Below are 12,752 nucleotides of genomic sequence, written 5' to 3'. Positions count from 1 at the left end.
TCATAGCCTAGAGAAAACGATACATTTTTCTTTATCTGCAATGTTCCAGGAAGATAGGCTTACATTTATAGGCTGTCCCTGTTTGATCACAGGTCCAAGAAAACGAGTGGATATGTCAATGCATTCTAGTTATGTTTCATGTAGCCTACTTTATTTCATGTTGAGTTTTGCTTCCCAGCATGCATTGCGATTCATTTAGTATTTTTGCCTATTATTAGTTTTTAATATTTTGAAACAATATGGTTTGAACAATTTATCTTAGGCTAGCCTAGGCCTACTCTGATGATGTTTTGAACAATATACTACGGGATATGCCCATTAAAACGTTGTATTAGAAAATGACACCGTAGATGTGAAAGCAGCACATCCTAGCCCGGTATAAATGTCCATGTCTAATCATCATTAGTGTAATGCATTCGGAGGACGTGATTTCATACATGCGTGAAAATATGAGGTGAGTGAAGTTGATTGTGTAGCTGTAGAACATTAATGTGTGTTCATGTTCTGTCTACCTCTCTCCTAGCGACGCTGAGCCTTACAGGATGTAATACCATACCAAATTGCACTTCATGTTTTTTTTGTTTTTTTTTACCATCGCGGAAATATAAACGTTGCGCGCATAACGTCGCGGTGACCATTACAGGACGTCCTCTCAAAGTCTCGTGGACGTCTTTTAGACCTCCCGAACAGAGGTCCGCGGGACGTAAAGGGAACACTACACAATGTCGAGGAGGTGATGTTCGCCAGGGGACCTTTAGGGGACGTCGCCAGGACTTTATTTTGTTTACTGGGTACTCTCATTAAGCTGATTTTGCTGAGTTTTTTGGTACAATTTAGACAGATTTTTGGAGGATAGGGCTGTAGTGATATACAGTAGGGCTGTAACGATACACCAACCTAACAATTCGATTCGTATCACGATTTTTGACCCACGGTTTGATACGAACCTCGATTTTTCTTTTTTTGGAAAGGGGGGGCTAGACATTTCAATAGCCTACCTTAGAGTACCAGAGGATTACAATGTAATATATCTGTATTATTTTATATCCTGATATAAAAAGAGAGAATACTGAATATCTGATATTTATGACAGCACACTTTATGCAGATTAGCCTATAGCTTAGGCCTACTATTTCTATTACAACTCTACCACATTCAGCTGTCTGGTTGAAGCCTGGAAATATTGTAAACAAAGTAGCATAGTTGGCTAGCTTATCCTAGTCTACTGATTGGACTGTTCAGTTTCCTCATGTGTGTTTAAGGTAATACTGTTCTCCTTGGGACAAGCCTTTTGGGAAACATTGGTATTGAGATGATCATTCAGTTCTCCCAGAATCCCCAGCGCGAAACATCGTGGGAATCAAAGTCCAGCACGCTGGCGTTGCACAGCTCCCCCAACAAGCCATTGCCATCCTCGGCGCGGGCGTTCCCACATTCAGTCCAGCAATTAGTCTCTGGCACTGCCACACAGCAGGTGGGGTGCACACACCGCAAGAGCCCTACTCACCCTTGGGAACCACAACCACCAGCGGCCCAATGCGGGGCGTGCTAGCAGTCACCTGGTCTGTCGCCTCTCGTCCCCAGCTCCCTTCAGAGAACGCCCTCAGGTCGCACAGGTGTGCACCACCGCAACGTTCCTCCAACACCTGGCGGGGCCTAGCCTCCACTGCCACAGACTCCCCGGCGCTGAGCACCGTAACTGGCACTGCACCTCCGATGCTCCACTCCGTCGTCTCGCCAGTCGGGGCAGCAGACTCCAGTTCCACGCTGCGCACAGCTACAGCTACCAACGTTGGCGTCCCTCCTCTGCTGCCTTGTCGCAATGCTGTCCTCCGCTGTTTCGGCCACTCCACACCGCCACGATCGCGCCAAGGCCTAGACCTTCTCTCTGGCTCGTGCCATCGGATTTCACCCAACAAACTTTTTCCCCCTTATTTTTAAGAGCACCGGCGAACAGGCCGACTCGAACAGGCTCCGCCAACCGTCCATCCTCAAGGCACCACCTCATTGCCGCTTCACCTCTGCTCTGCTCCGCAGCCAGGGCCACCGCCAAATCCAGCCTAAAGCTGTCCGGCGGGGGCAGGGGCTCAAGGTCTTCCCTCGGTGAAGTCAGCGCCCAGGCCAGCGTCACTACCTTATTTTCCAAGGCCACTTCCTCAGAACGCTCTCCCAGTCGCGTGAAGTCCTTCTCCGCCATGGCCACTGCATCAAAACCCTCTTCAGGCAAGCATTTCTCCCGTAGTGAAGGAATTGTGAATAAGCTCTATAGTCTACTGTATTTCTCCTGTCCTTGTCCTATGCAAGCATCCTTTGTTTATCCTTGAATTCAATGAAAGCCTGTCTAGAGGCCTTTGCCCATCACCAGTTGTGAAATGTTAATGTTTGTAGAACAGCATGTGTCCAGGCCTCTGAGGAACTTCCCAGGAAAGGGGGTAGTTTTAATTAAAAGACAATAGAAGCTGACCAGACCTGATGAAGGCCTAATCCTCATCCTCCCTTTCTATTGCATATTCAAACTGGGTTGGACCTAGAGGTCACTCCTTCTTTTGTTTGTAACATAAAGTTAGTAGACTGTTTCTGTATAGTCAGAGAATACTGAGAATCTGGTGGAAACCCATGATGGGGTGACCCAAACATGTACATCTCTCCCTTGAGGGCCACCGGCCCCTCATTGAAAAGAATAAAGCCTGGATCCTGATCTTGCATCGTCCTGATTGAGTCTTAAGAGAAATATGGTAGTAAAAATATACTATCAGTAGCTAGGTCCAGGCGACGGCTGGTCTCCTCCTGCGGCTTCTACTGAAGGCCTCTGTAAGCTTTTTAGTACCTCTTAAGGGTACTAAAGGGTTCTCTTCGGATCCTTTTGCTTGGGCCTCCACCTAGCGGTGAGCATGGAAGGATTATGAACTTTCGGGCCCCTGGGCCCAGATGTATTAAGGGCCCCCCATTAATTGTCGCATATGTGGAAGGGGGGTTTGGAGGTCCTTCCTCAGAAATGTTTTAATTTGTTTGATGTGATTTCCTGTATTCTGGTGCATTTGGGGGATGGCCAATACTAAATTCAATCAGATTCATAGCCTACATCCTGATGTGTTGATATTGAGGCAATGATTTCATGCAAAGCTTGGGCTTCAGGGCTCCCTGAACCCTTGGGCCCCTGGGCCGGGCCCGGTAGGCCCGTGCAGTAATTCATCCCTGGCGGTGAGGTCTCCCACTCCCGGCTTCTCCAGCACTGAAGACACTGTCTCCTACAGAACGCAACTTGCTCCTCTACAGGTGCTGCTTTGGAAAGCAGCAGACCATACTGATCCACCGGCTGTGGATATAACCGCGTTTGGAGGGAGTTACAAGACAGGTATGAAGAAAGGAGAGGAACTTGCCCACCCTCGATTCAAGTCCTGTTGCTCCTCCTGATTTGTTAGATGTTATCAGCTGTAACTGCAAAGCTGGGTTAAAACTGTGTATGTATACATGTATCTGGAAAGTGCAGCTGTGCAGCTGCAGGCCTGGCCTGTACTAATTATTGTTTCTGCAAAGGCAGTGATGTTACATGTGGCAATATATTTACACAGCAAAAACAACAGAAGGACAGGGATGAAGGGTCTGGAGAAGATGGCGAAAGGACAACGGATGAGGACAGTGAGGAGTAGTAGAGGCTAGTTCTTCCCTTTGTTACTCAATTGAGAGTCACAGCAGAGGGCCAGTGAATAGCTATTTCCAAAATGATTGTGGAATTCAGAAATAACTTGAGGATCCAAATTATTCCTAAACACTGAACATTTTTATCCTCCAAAAATCGCCCCCCCCAAAAACTCAGCAAAATCAGCTTGTACCGAAAAACAAAAGTCCATCATGTCTGAATGACTACCGCCCAGTAGCCCTGACGTCTACAGTGATGAAGTGTTTTGAGAAGCTTGTGAGAAACATTATCTGCTCATCCCTCCCTGCCTCCTTCGACCCCCTCCAATTTGCTTACAGAGCCAACAGGTCTACAGAGGATGCCATCTCAAACCTCATGCACACCACCTTAACTCACCTGGAGGAGGGGAATGGGAATTATGTGAGGATGCTGTTCATTGACTTTAGTTCAGCATTCAACACGATAGTACCTCTCACCTTGGTCACAAAGATAAAGGCCTTAGGACTGAACACCACCCTGTGTCACTGGATATTTGACTTCCTCACCAACCGTTCACAAGTGGTTAGAATGGGGGATCTGACATCTGACTCATTAACCATCAGCACTGGTGCTCCCCAAGGCTGTGTTTTGAGTCCACTGCTGTACAACATCTACACACATGACTGCAAAGCCAACAGTAGTCATACCTCCATCATCAAGTTTGCAGATGACACAGTGATCTTGGGCCTGATTAGTAACAACAATGAACAGCTCTACTTGGATCAGGTTGATGAGGTGGCACAGTGGTGTCCATCTAACAGCTTGACACTGAATATCAATAAAACCAAGGAAATGGTAGTGGATTACAGAAGGCAGCAGCAGAACTACAGTTACACCCCACTAATGATCAGCGGGCAACCTGTAGAGAGAGTCACAAGTTTTAAATACCTTGGTGTCCACATTACTGAAGACTTAACATGGACTGTTAACACTCAATATGTTCTGAAGAAGTCCAGACAACGACTCTACTTCCTTCGTCAGCTAAGGAAATTCAAAGTTTCTACATCCATCATGAAGGCCTTCTACACTTCAGTGGTTGAGAGTGTTCTAACTGGTAGCATCATCACCTGGTATGGGAACTCAGTTAGAGATTGTAGTACTCTGCAGAGAGTAGTGCACTCAGCTGAACGTACTATAAGAACTCAACTCCCTGCTCTACAAGATATCTATTCCAGAAGAGTACTCCTAAGAGCCCAAAAGATTCTGAAGGACTCTTCTCATCCTAACAATGGATTATTCCTACCGCTGAAATCAAGAAGACGCCTATGTAGTCACAAAGCCAGAAATGAGAGACTCAGGAGAAGTTTTTATCCCCAGGCCATCCGAACTCTGAACTCACACTATACTGACTTTGCACACATTCACTCCTCAGCACTCTCCAATATTTCCCAACTCTGAACTCACACTATACTGACATTGCACTCATTCACTCCTCAGCACTCATGACCCCCCCCCCCCCCCGCACACACACACCTACAAGACTTTTAGCACTTTTACATCCCTCTCCCTTTGCTACAGACCTTTTATTTATTTTCTTATTTCATCACACGTCAAAACACACACACACACATACACATCTGACTTTCTCCAACTTTTGCACATCTCCATAGAACTTTTTATTTATTATTTTTGATTTCTCCTCCATCTACCCATGTCCTTGATTGCCTAGCCTTTCTACACCCCCCCCCATCCCCAACACACACAAAAAACACACACACTTACATCATCACTGTCATCACCTCACATACATACAGCACACTGCTTGCTACAGAAACGGCTCCCACACACAGCTGCGTGCATCGCGTTGCTGGAGACGCATCCCATTCACTTTAAATGGGCTCACGTGATCCGTTGCCGAACTGAATTGTGGGTCTGTCGCGTCGCGTTTCTGCCGCCGCTCGCGTTGAGGAGTTCAGCTGTTGCTGCACCGACAGACGGCACCGGCCAATCAAGCCAATCTACGGACGGCACTTAAAAATCACATTACGGTTTTACTTCAAGTCATTTGCATTGCATTTCATTAGCTACCGTCGGGAACACCCACTGGCATGCGTTGACGGAACGCAGCTGTGTGTGGGAGCCGTAAGCCTCCTCTACATACTTGCTGCACACTCCCCCCCCCCCTCCCTACATACACAGCACATTGTCTTCAGGATCTTCTCCAACACACATCCTCTACATACTTACAGCACACTGCCCCCACCTACCCACACACACACACAGTCACTGCTCCACTCCCCTCCCACCCACACACACATCTTCACTGTCATCACTCACATACATCATACATACAGTACTCTGCTTGCAATAGTAAGTCCCTTCACCATACTTGCAGTACACTGCCCCCCCTCTCCCCTACATACACAGCACATTATTTCATCAGGAAGCTTCTCCAACACAGATCCCCAACATACTTACAGCACACTGCCCCCCCCCCCCCCCCCCCCCCCCCCCCCCCCCCCCCCCCAATACACAGCACATTGTCTCATGAGGAAGCTTCTCCAACACACATATTGCACACTGCCCTCTCCCCACATACACAGCACACTATTCCATGGCAGTTGGGTTAGCCCCTTGAGCCGTGGATCTGCCCAAGGTTTCTTCCTTGGTAAGGGAGTTTTTCCATGCCCCTGTTGCTCTTGGGTGCTCCTTGTTGGTGCTCCTTGTTGGTGCCCCTTGTTGGTGCCCCCCCCCCCCCCCCCAATCCCAATCCTCCCCCACCTTTCTTATGCAGCCCTTGCCACGCAATCTACTAAACCCCTCTTCTACTGCACTTTTTAACCCCCCCCCCCCCCCATAAATGCACAAATGGGCTGACACCAGACATAATTTCACTGCATTTCTTACTTCCAGTAACTATATGCATGTGACAATAAACTTCCTTGTATCCTTGTATCCTTAATGAGAGGAAAAACGTGACCAAACCAAGTTTAAATAGTGATTTTGAATCTTGAAAATGTCAGATATGGACTCAGCATCTCCAGTAACCCCTAAAAACATACTAACATGGTCCATTTTGGCCAAGCAGCTTTTATAATATGATCAATATAGGTGATTATGCTAATTTATGCTAATTAGCTCAATTACACAAATTGCCCAACATATGCAAATTAGCATCCGGCAGTTTCTGCATGCTGGGAACCCATACTATATATTACCATCATAAAACTTTGGTGTACTCAACATTTCCGGGTTCACCTTTCTGTCCACTGGACTATTAGGCTAGCTTTTGCCAATGAAAGTGAATGCAACATTAAAAAAAACAGTAGGCTACTGCTCCTAACTAAAGAAACATTTACGTTACTGTAAGGAAATTATTATTATCATTGTATAACCATTTGTGTAAGCAGAAATATTGTTGTGCTGAGTTCTAAGAACAGAGAGTACAAGTTAAGTGTGCACCCAGACAGACAGGAACTGCACCCTGTCTGTGTGTGTGTGTGGGTGAGATAAGAGTATGTCACAATGAAGTCGCTATGTCTTGCTTCCTATTTTCTGTGTGCATCTGTACAATAAAAGACACAGCTTTTGGGCTGCAGTCAGAGACTGATGGTGTGATGAATTCTTCCTTACATTAGCAGGCTCTCCTCTTGGTACCAGAGTTAATACTACGTGTTGTGGTTCTTGTATCTATATGTTGGGGTTAAATTCCCTGACAGTTACCAACAATGTTAACAACAAACTCAGCTTCACTGCTGCAAACAAAGTTGGTTATATGCTTTGCCATATAACGAACCAACTAGCCTTGTGATACAAAATCTTTACCTTTTGTTTAGTCCACTGAAAGTTATCCACATATCAAATGATTAAATACACAGTTATGGAGGATTTGTTTTGGGGAAGCAGTTGCACTATATCCCACTTTTGCTGCCTTTAAGCCACTTAAATCCATAGCCTAGATGAGCATTGCGCATACGTTACAACTTGACGTGATGGTGAAGCTAAATGCCCAAGAAACGTCACGTCATAAAAGTTGTAGGCCTATAACGCAAAAGCGTAATGACAGATGGTTTGTGGTGGTGTAGTGCTGCCTAATTGAAATGGGATAGGCAAGGGTTATCTTATATTCGGCTATTACGTGTGGCACATTTATTGGGCTTTTAGCCTCTTTTAATTTATTTGACGAGGAACTGATAAAGACTGAGCAGCAGAAAAGTCATAGTCGATACATAAATCGTTTATTATTATAATTAGGCTATTGATAGCCTACTATTACTTTACTACTATTACTGTTATTATTATTATTATTCGGATATTACAAAGGAATGTAAATCTGAGTCTGAAATGTTGGCTACAAACAGTCTATACTGCTGTAACTGCACTGCTGTTATTATTAATTGTTAACTTCCGGGAACTATTTGAGGCTTCCATTAGCTGCCATTTTTGGAAAAAATGGAACATTAGCGTCAATGGAGTTGTCGCAACTCTACTTTTATATGGCTCTGGATTAACCAAGTCAGAGGTACAATGGAAACTGTTGTGCAAAACTACTGAGCATATGAATAGAGGAAATCTGTCCCTGACTGGGAGGAAAATGCGGGTGGGGGCAGTGATTGAACAGGACTCTCCCGAGCAAGGAAACTAACACCCAAGTGCTTCCCGTGTGCTGCCGTGATCAAGGGCAAAATGTGAAGCGTACATTTCCTTCAGGATAAATAACTTAACTTACCTTTTAACTGAACTCAACTCAACTCAATGCAACACAGCATAGGTTGGCTCGAATGCCATTAGCATGGCCAATTTCTATAAATAACGCATGAAAAATAACTGAGTTCGAGCAGCCTACAAAATAACTTGATGATCTTCTACACCCTTGTGCAAATTCATTTCAACAATTAGGCTTAGTGAAAAAAAAAACATACAATACTGGCTGATACAATAATTGTATTGCATCTGACCACTGCAATTTCATTACATCACAAACTTTAAACTAGAGGGCACTTGGAGAACACAGGCCTCCACCAAGGTCAATTGTATCTTGAAACATTAGTGAAAGTGAAACTAAACTTTTGGATCCAGCTTGTGATTTGGGTTCTTCCTTGGGCATGTCACACCTTTCCAGATATTATGAAAATCGGACCACAAGATTTTGCATAATTCTGCTTAGAGCCAAACGGACTTACCGACAGAGAGACAAACCACGGCAAAGGCATAACCTAAATGGTGGAGGTCAGCGATAATTCAGCCCTGGCCTACAAATGTAAAAAGTAGCAACATATGGTAGTTTCAACATATGGAATGGATTTGATTGTAACTTGGGGAAATCATGTCTTGTTTCAATGAATTTGCACAAGGATGCCGTTGGGATATCATTTGGGGTAAAGCCTATATGATTTCGGATCACTGGAAGGAAGGCTATAGCATTAGCATACCACTGACATTTGACATGCTTTTCCACATGCTTTTTGTTAGACGACAGATAAGAAGAAGCACATGAAGCTGAGGATGACTGGGATGACTAAGCATGCACTCAACAAAGGCAGTAAACATGACTGAGTCTCATTTCAGGGGCTGCATGGGTCTGGGGCTACATCTGTAGACTGAATGAAGGGGGGGGGGGGGGGTGTCACATTGCTAGCGGTATGCGCTGCGCTCACCGCTAGGTTGCTCTTGGTTGAGGTAATTCCCCAAAAGATTTTTGTTGTGCTTGCCGCTGGGCTCAGCGCAAAATACCTATGATTTACAGGCGCAAGAGCGGCAAAATGTGGCGGACCAGTTCTTGCGTGCGCAAGCCATTGAAAGTAATGTGTTTCATAGTGCATGCTGCGTACAATGTGATCCGCCCTTGAGTGACAGTGGAGCAACTAGACTATCCCATTTAGAAAACTGCTGCAAAAGACAGCCAACGAAAGCAGCTTTCTTTTCTGTGGTTGTGAGAGATCCAACAGGTGGATCCTCCATGACCAAACAGATCCCAAGTTTCATTGTGCACTGGTGACCATTACGGGGATGTTCAAATTCAAGGCCATATCTTTGTAGACCACAGTAGTAGAACCACGCAGCCCCTGAGGTGGGACATAGTCCATGGGTGGGTGGGTGTGTGGGGGTCAGGTAAGAAATAGCCCTACATTTCTACGAAGGGGCAGGATCATGGGCAGGTTCATGGACAGGCATCAGTTTGAGCATTTTGAAGTAGGAGGACACTTGCTGAGGTAACTCGGCCAGGACGCTCTGGGCTAGAGCCTCTCTGGTGGCCTGCAAGGAGAGGGAGACACAGGGAGAACTCAGGAGCAGGCTAGCTAGCTAGCGTCACTCAGAACGTGCATACGGCTAACTAGCGTCACCTAGAACGTGGATAACTAGCGACGCCTAGAACGTGCAACAGGCTACAGTAACTAGCGACGCCTAAAACCGCAACAAGCTAACTAGCGTCACTTAAAACTGAGCAACAAGCTAACTAGCTTTGCCTAAAACCGCGCAACAGGCTAACTACCGTTGCCTAAAACCATGTAACAGGTTAACTAAGACTCAGCCCTTAAATCTGCAGTTGGCAAGATTTTTCCTCCGACAGAACAACGTAAATCAGCTGGTTTTAGAAAAAAACCTGCATTTCTACCTCCACCTAGAGCCTGTTATTTGTTTTGCAAAAATCCACAGCTCCCGGTTCTTCTGGTCCAATCAGAGCAGGGCTGTGTGAAATCTGACTGTCAATCACAGTCTGGTGCAGTCTGGTGCACACTGATGAGCTTGAACTCGATGAGATGGTGCTTGGTGGTAGTGGGGGAGGAGCATGAGACTTGTAAACATTAAACATTTTGGCTAAGTCCCCTCAATCTGTCAGACTTGCCAACTGCAGCTTTAACTATGGACTACCACAACCAAAGCACTTTAATAGACGACCTAAATTCAAATAGTGGAAGCAACATCGCCATATACAGTACAAGGGCCAACAAACGCAATGGCACGAATGCCACATACTGACATTATACAGCAATTAGCCAAGTTCGGAGCATATTACTTATACGCGTTCACTACACGGTAGTCTGTAATCAAATAATGTTAACGGTCACCATAACCAGTGTTTCATGAAGCAGTTTCATGAATTTACATTTCATTTATGAGATTCAGATTTATCATTTATTATTATTTATTTAGACATTTATTTAGCAGTTTCATTCATTACATTTCAGTATCATATTACATCGATTAACCAAGTCAGAGGAATAGTATTATCAATCTACATAACACAACAGAGAGACAATCAAGACCATGAAGGAACCATCTAAACTGGAGGGGAAGGCTAACTAATCTACAAGCAATGGTAGACTACTCTAACCCGTTTGGGCCTCAGGGCTAAGCTACACCAGGCACGTAACTGAAGCGTTGCATTCGCGTTGCGTCTGAGCTTTCACTACAAGCAATGGAAGTAGCTACACCAGACGTGATAGCGGCACGTACGTTTGGAAAAAATAGACTATTCGTCTAAAACGGACTTTACGTGTTGCGAACTGAACGCTTCAGTTACGCGCCTGGTGTAGCTTCCCTGTCACCGTCGCAAACAATACACCACCAATGGGCTCAAACCCATGGGCTCAAACCATCACCAAGCTCCATTGTAGCCGAAGTCAGGCACGTTTGGATAAACATCTCCAGCTGTCTAGTAGCACTTTAAACCCGCAGTGATCTTTCGGATATGTCTGGCAGTCACCATTGTCACTGATATCTGGGATCACTTGCCTTCATTACATTGTGCGAGTGTACCATCATATTCACAGCTTCTTCTGCACAGAGAGCATCGAGACAGGAATGTCACCATGACAACTAAGTGCGTAAGAAAATATCAATATATTTGAGTATCGTGAATTGATTATTATGTTTATGGTTACTATGTTTGGTCATCATACAGTAACAAACGTCAATTTAAAGGTTTATTTTGTGTTGCTTTATGCCGTTCTATGATTTTGGGATGCTTTCATAAATGTGAATGCCAATGTTCCATTGCATAAAAAAGTGAGCCTTTTCACTCTGATTTTACGGATATGGAGGTTTGATGCTATTCCTAAAATGTGTTTTTAAAAAAAGGCATGATAATGCCTACCACATTATATTGTATCATAACCCTGCATCATGTTCTGCACCGTAGATTCTTGCCAGTACAGACTCCTAATGACAACCACAACCCACTGGCCATCAGCAGGACTACAAAGGCAATACAGACTGCTAATGACAACCACAACCCACTGGCCATCAGCAGGACTACAGAGGCAGTCCAACAAACACATTATCTTTAGCGTAACCGTCTTACTGACTCTAAAACCTACACAGCTGGCTGAATAACCCCAGATAACCAAGGCAACTGATGTCAAAGCTGCAACAGAATTTTAGTCACACACACACACTTTTGTCAATCCCATCTCAACATGCCTGGTTTTCTGTGCAACTGAACAGCTAACATAACTGGTATGATCACAGTGGAATATTACCCACTACCATGTAACAACAACTTCACCAACAGTGCAAGAGGTCAGAAAAGACGTCGGTTTTTTAGCATTGGGAGCAGATAGTGAAGCAAATCATGGCTTAGGCAGTAGCAGCAGGAAATGGATTTGTTTCTCCCCAGACACATCATTACACCACGTGTATGTGTGTGTGTGCACGCATAAGTGTGCGTTAGCACTCAAGGAAAGAGAAACCGCCTTGATTGCATGCCCAGAACAACCAACAACTGAACACAGTGGACGCTGAACTGAAATGCAGTTTAGGCAGGGAGGAGTGAGAAGAACTCACGTTCTGGAAGTTTCTGAAAGGCACAAACTGCACGATGTCTCGGCTGGCTGTCTCGCCGTTGGGGGCGCGTAGACGGCCGTCGTCGCCGTCCAGGAACTCCATGGCGGTGAAGTCGGCGCCACCCACGCCGACAATGATGATGGACATGGGCAGACGGGAGGCGTTGACAATGGCTGAGCGTGTCTGGTCCAGATCTGTGATTACACCGTCCGTGATAATGAGCAGCACAAAGTATTGCTGCGAGAGAGAAAGAGAGAGATAGAGAGAGAGAGAGAAAGAGAGAGAGAGAGGAGAGAGAGAGAGGGGAGAGAGGAGAAAGAGATAGAGATAGAGAAATAAAGAAAAA

General features: G+C 45.3%; 1 protein-coding gene across 2 annotated transcripts in view; it reads right to left on the bottom strand.

The window, feature by feature from the left end:
* cpne3 (copine III) overlaps positions 1-12,752 on the bottom strand; it is a 34,362-nt gene that overhangs the window by 12,008 nt on the left and 9,602 nt on the right. The window contains exons 15-16 of one of the 2 annotated variants that reach the window (XM_076290971.1): positions 12,407-12,643; positions 9,748-9,874 (exon numbers count right to left, since the gene is read on the bottom strand). In XM_076290971.1, the coding sequence (XP_076147086.1) occupies positions 9,752-9,874; positions 12,407-12,643 (360 nt within the window). In that variant the 3' untranslated portion in view covers positions 9,748-9,751. The remainder of the gene's footprint in view (positions 1-9,747; positions 9,875-12,406; positions 12,644-12,752) is intronic. The other variant, XM_076290970.1, reaches the window with a different exon arrangement.

This window comes from Alosa pseudoharengus, unplaced genomic scaffold, assembly GCF_046254945.1.
Source record: "Alosa pseudoharengus isolate Yale_2024_CS ecotype anadromous, Long Island Sound unplaced genomic scaffold, YU_APseudo_1.1 YU_APseudo_1.1_scf_18, whole genome shotgun sequence".
In the NCBI taxonomy this organism is placed as follows: Eukaryota; Metazoa; Chordata; class Actinopteri; order Clupeiformes; family Clupeidae; genus Alosa; species Alosa pseudoharengus.
Note: the sequence above shows the minus strand (reverse complement) of the source record. Positions and strands in the feature narration are given on the sequence as shown.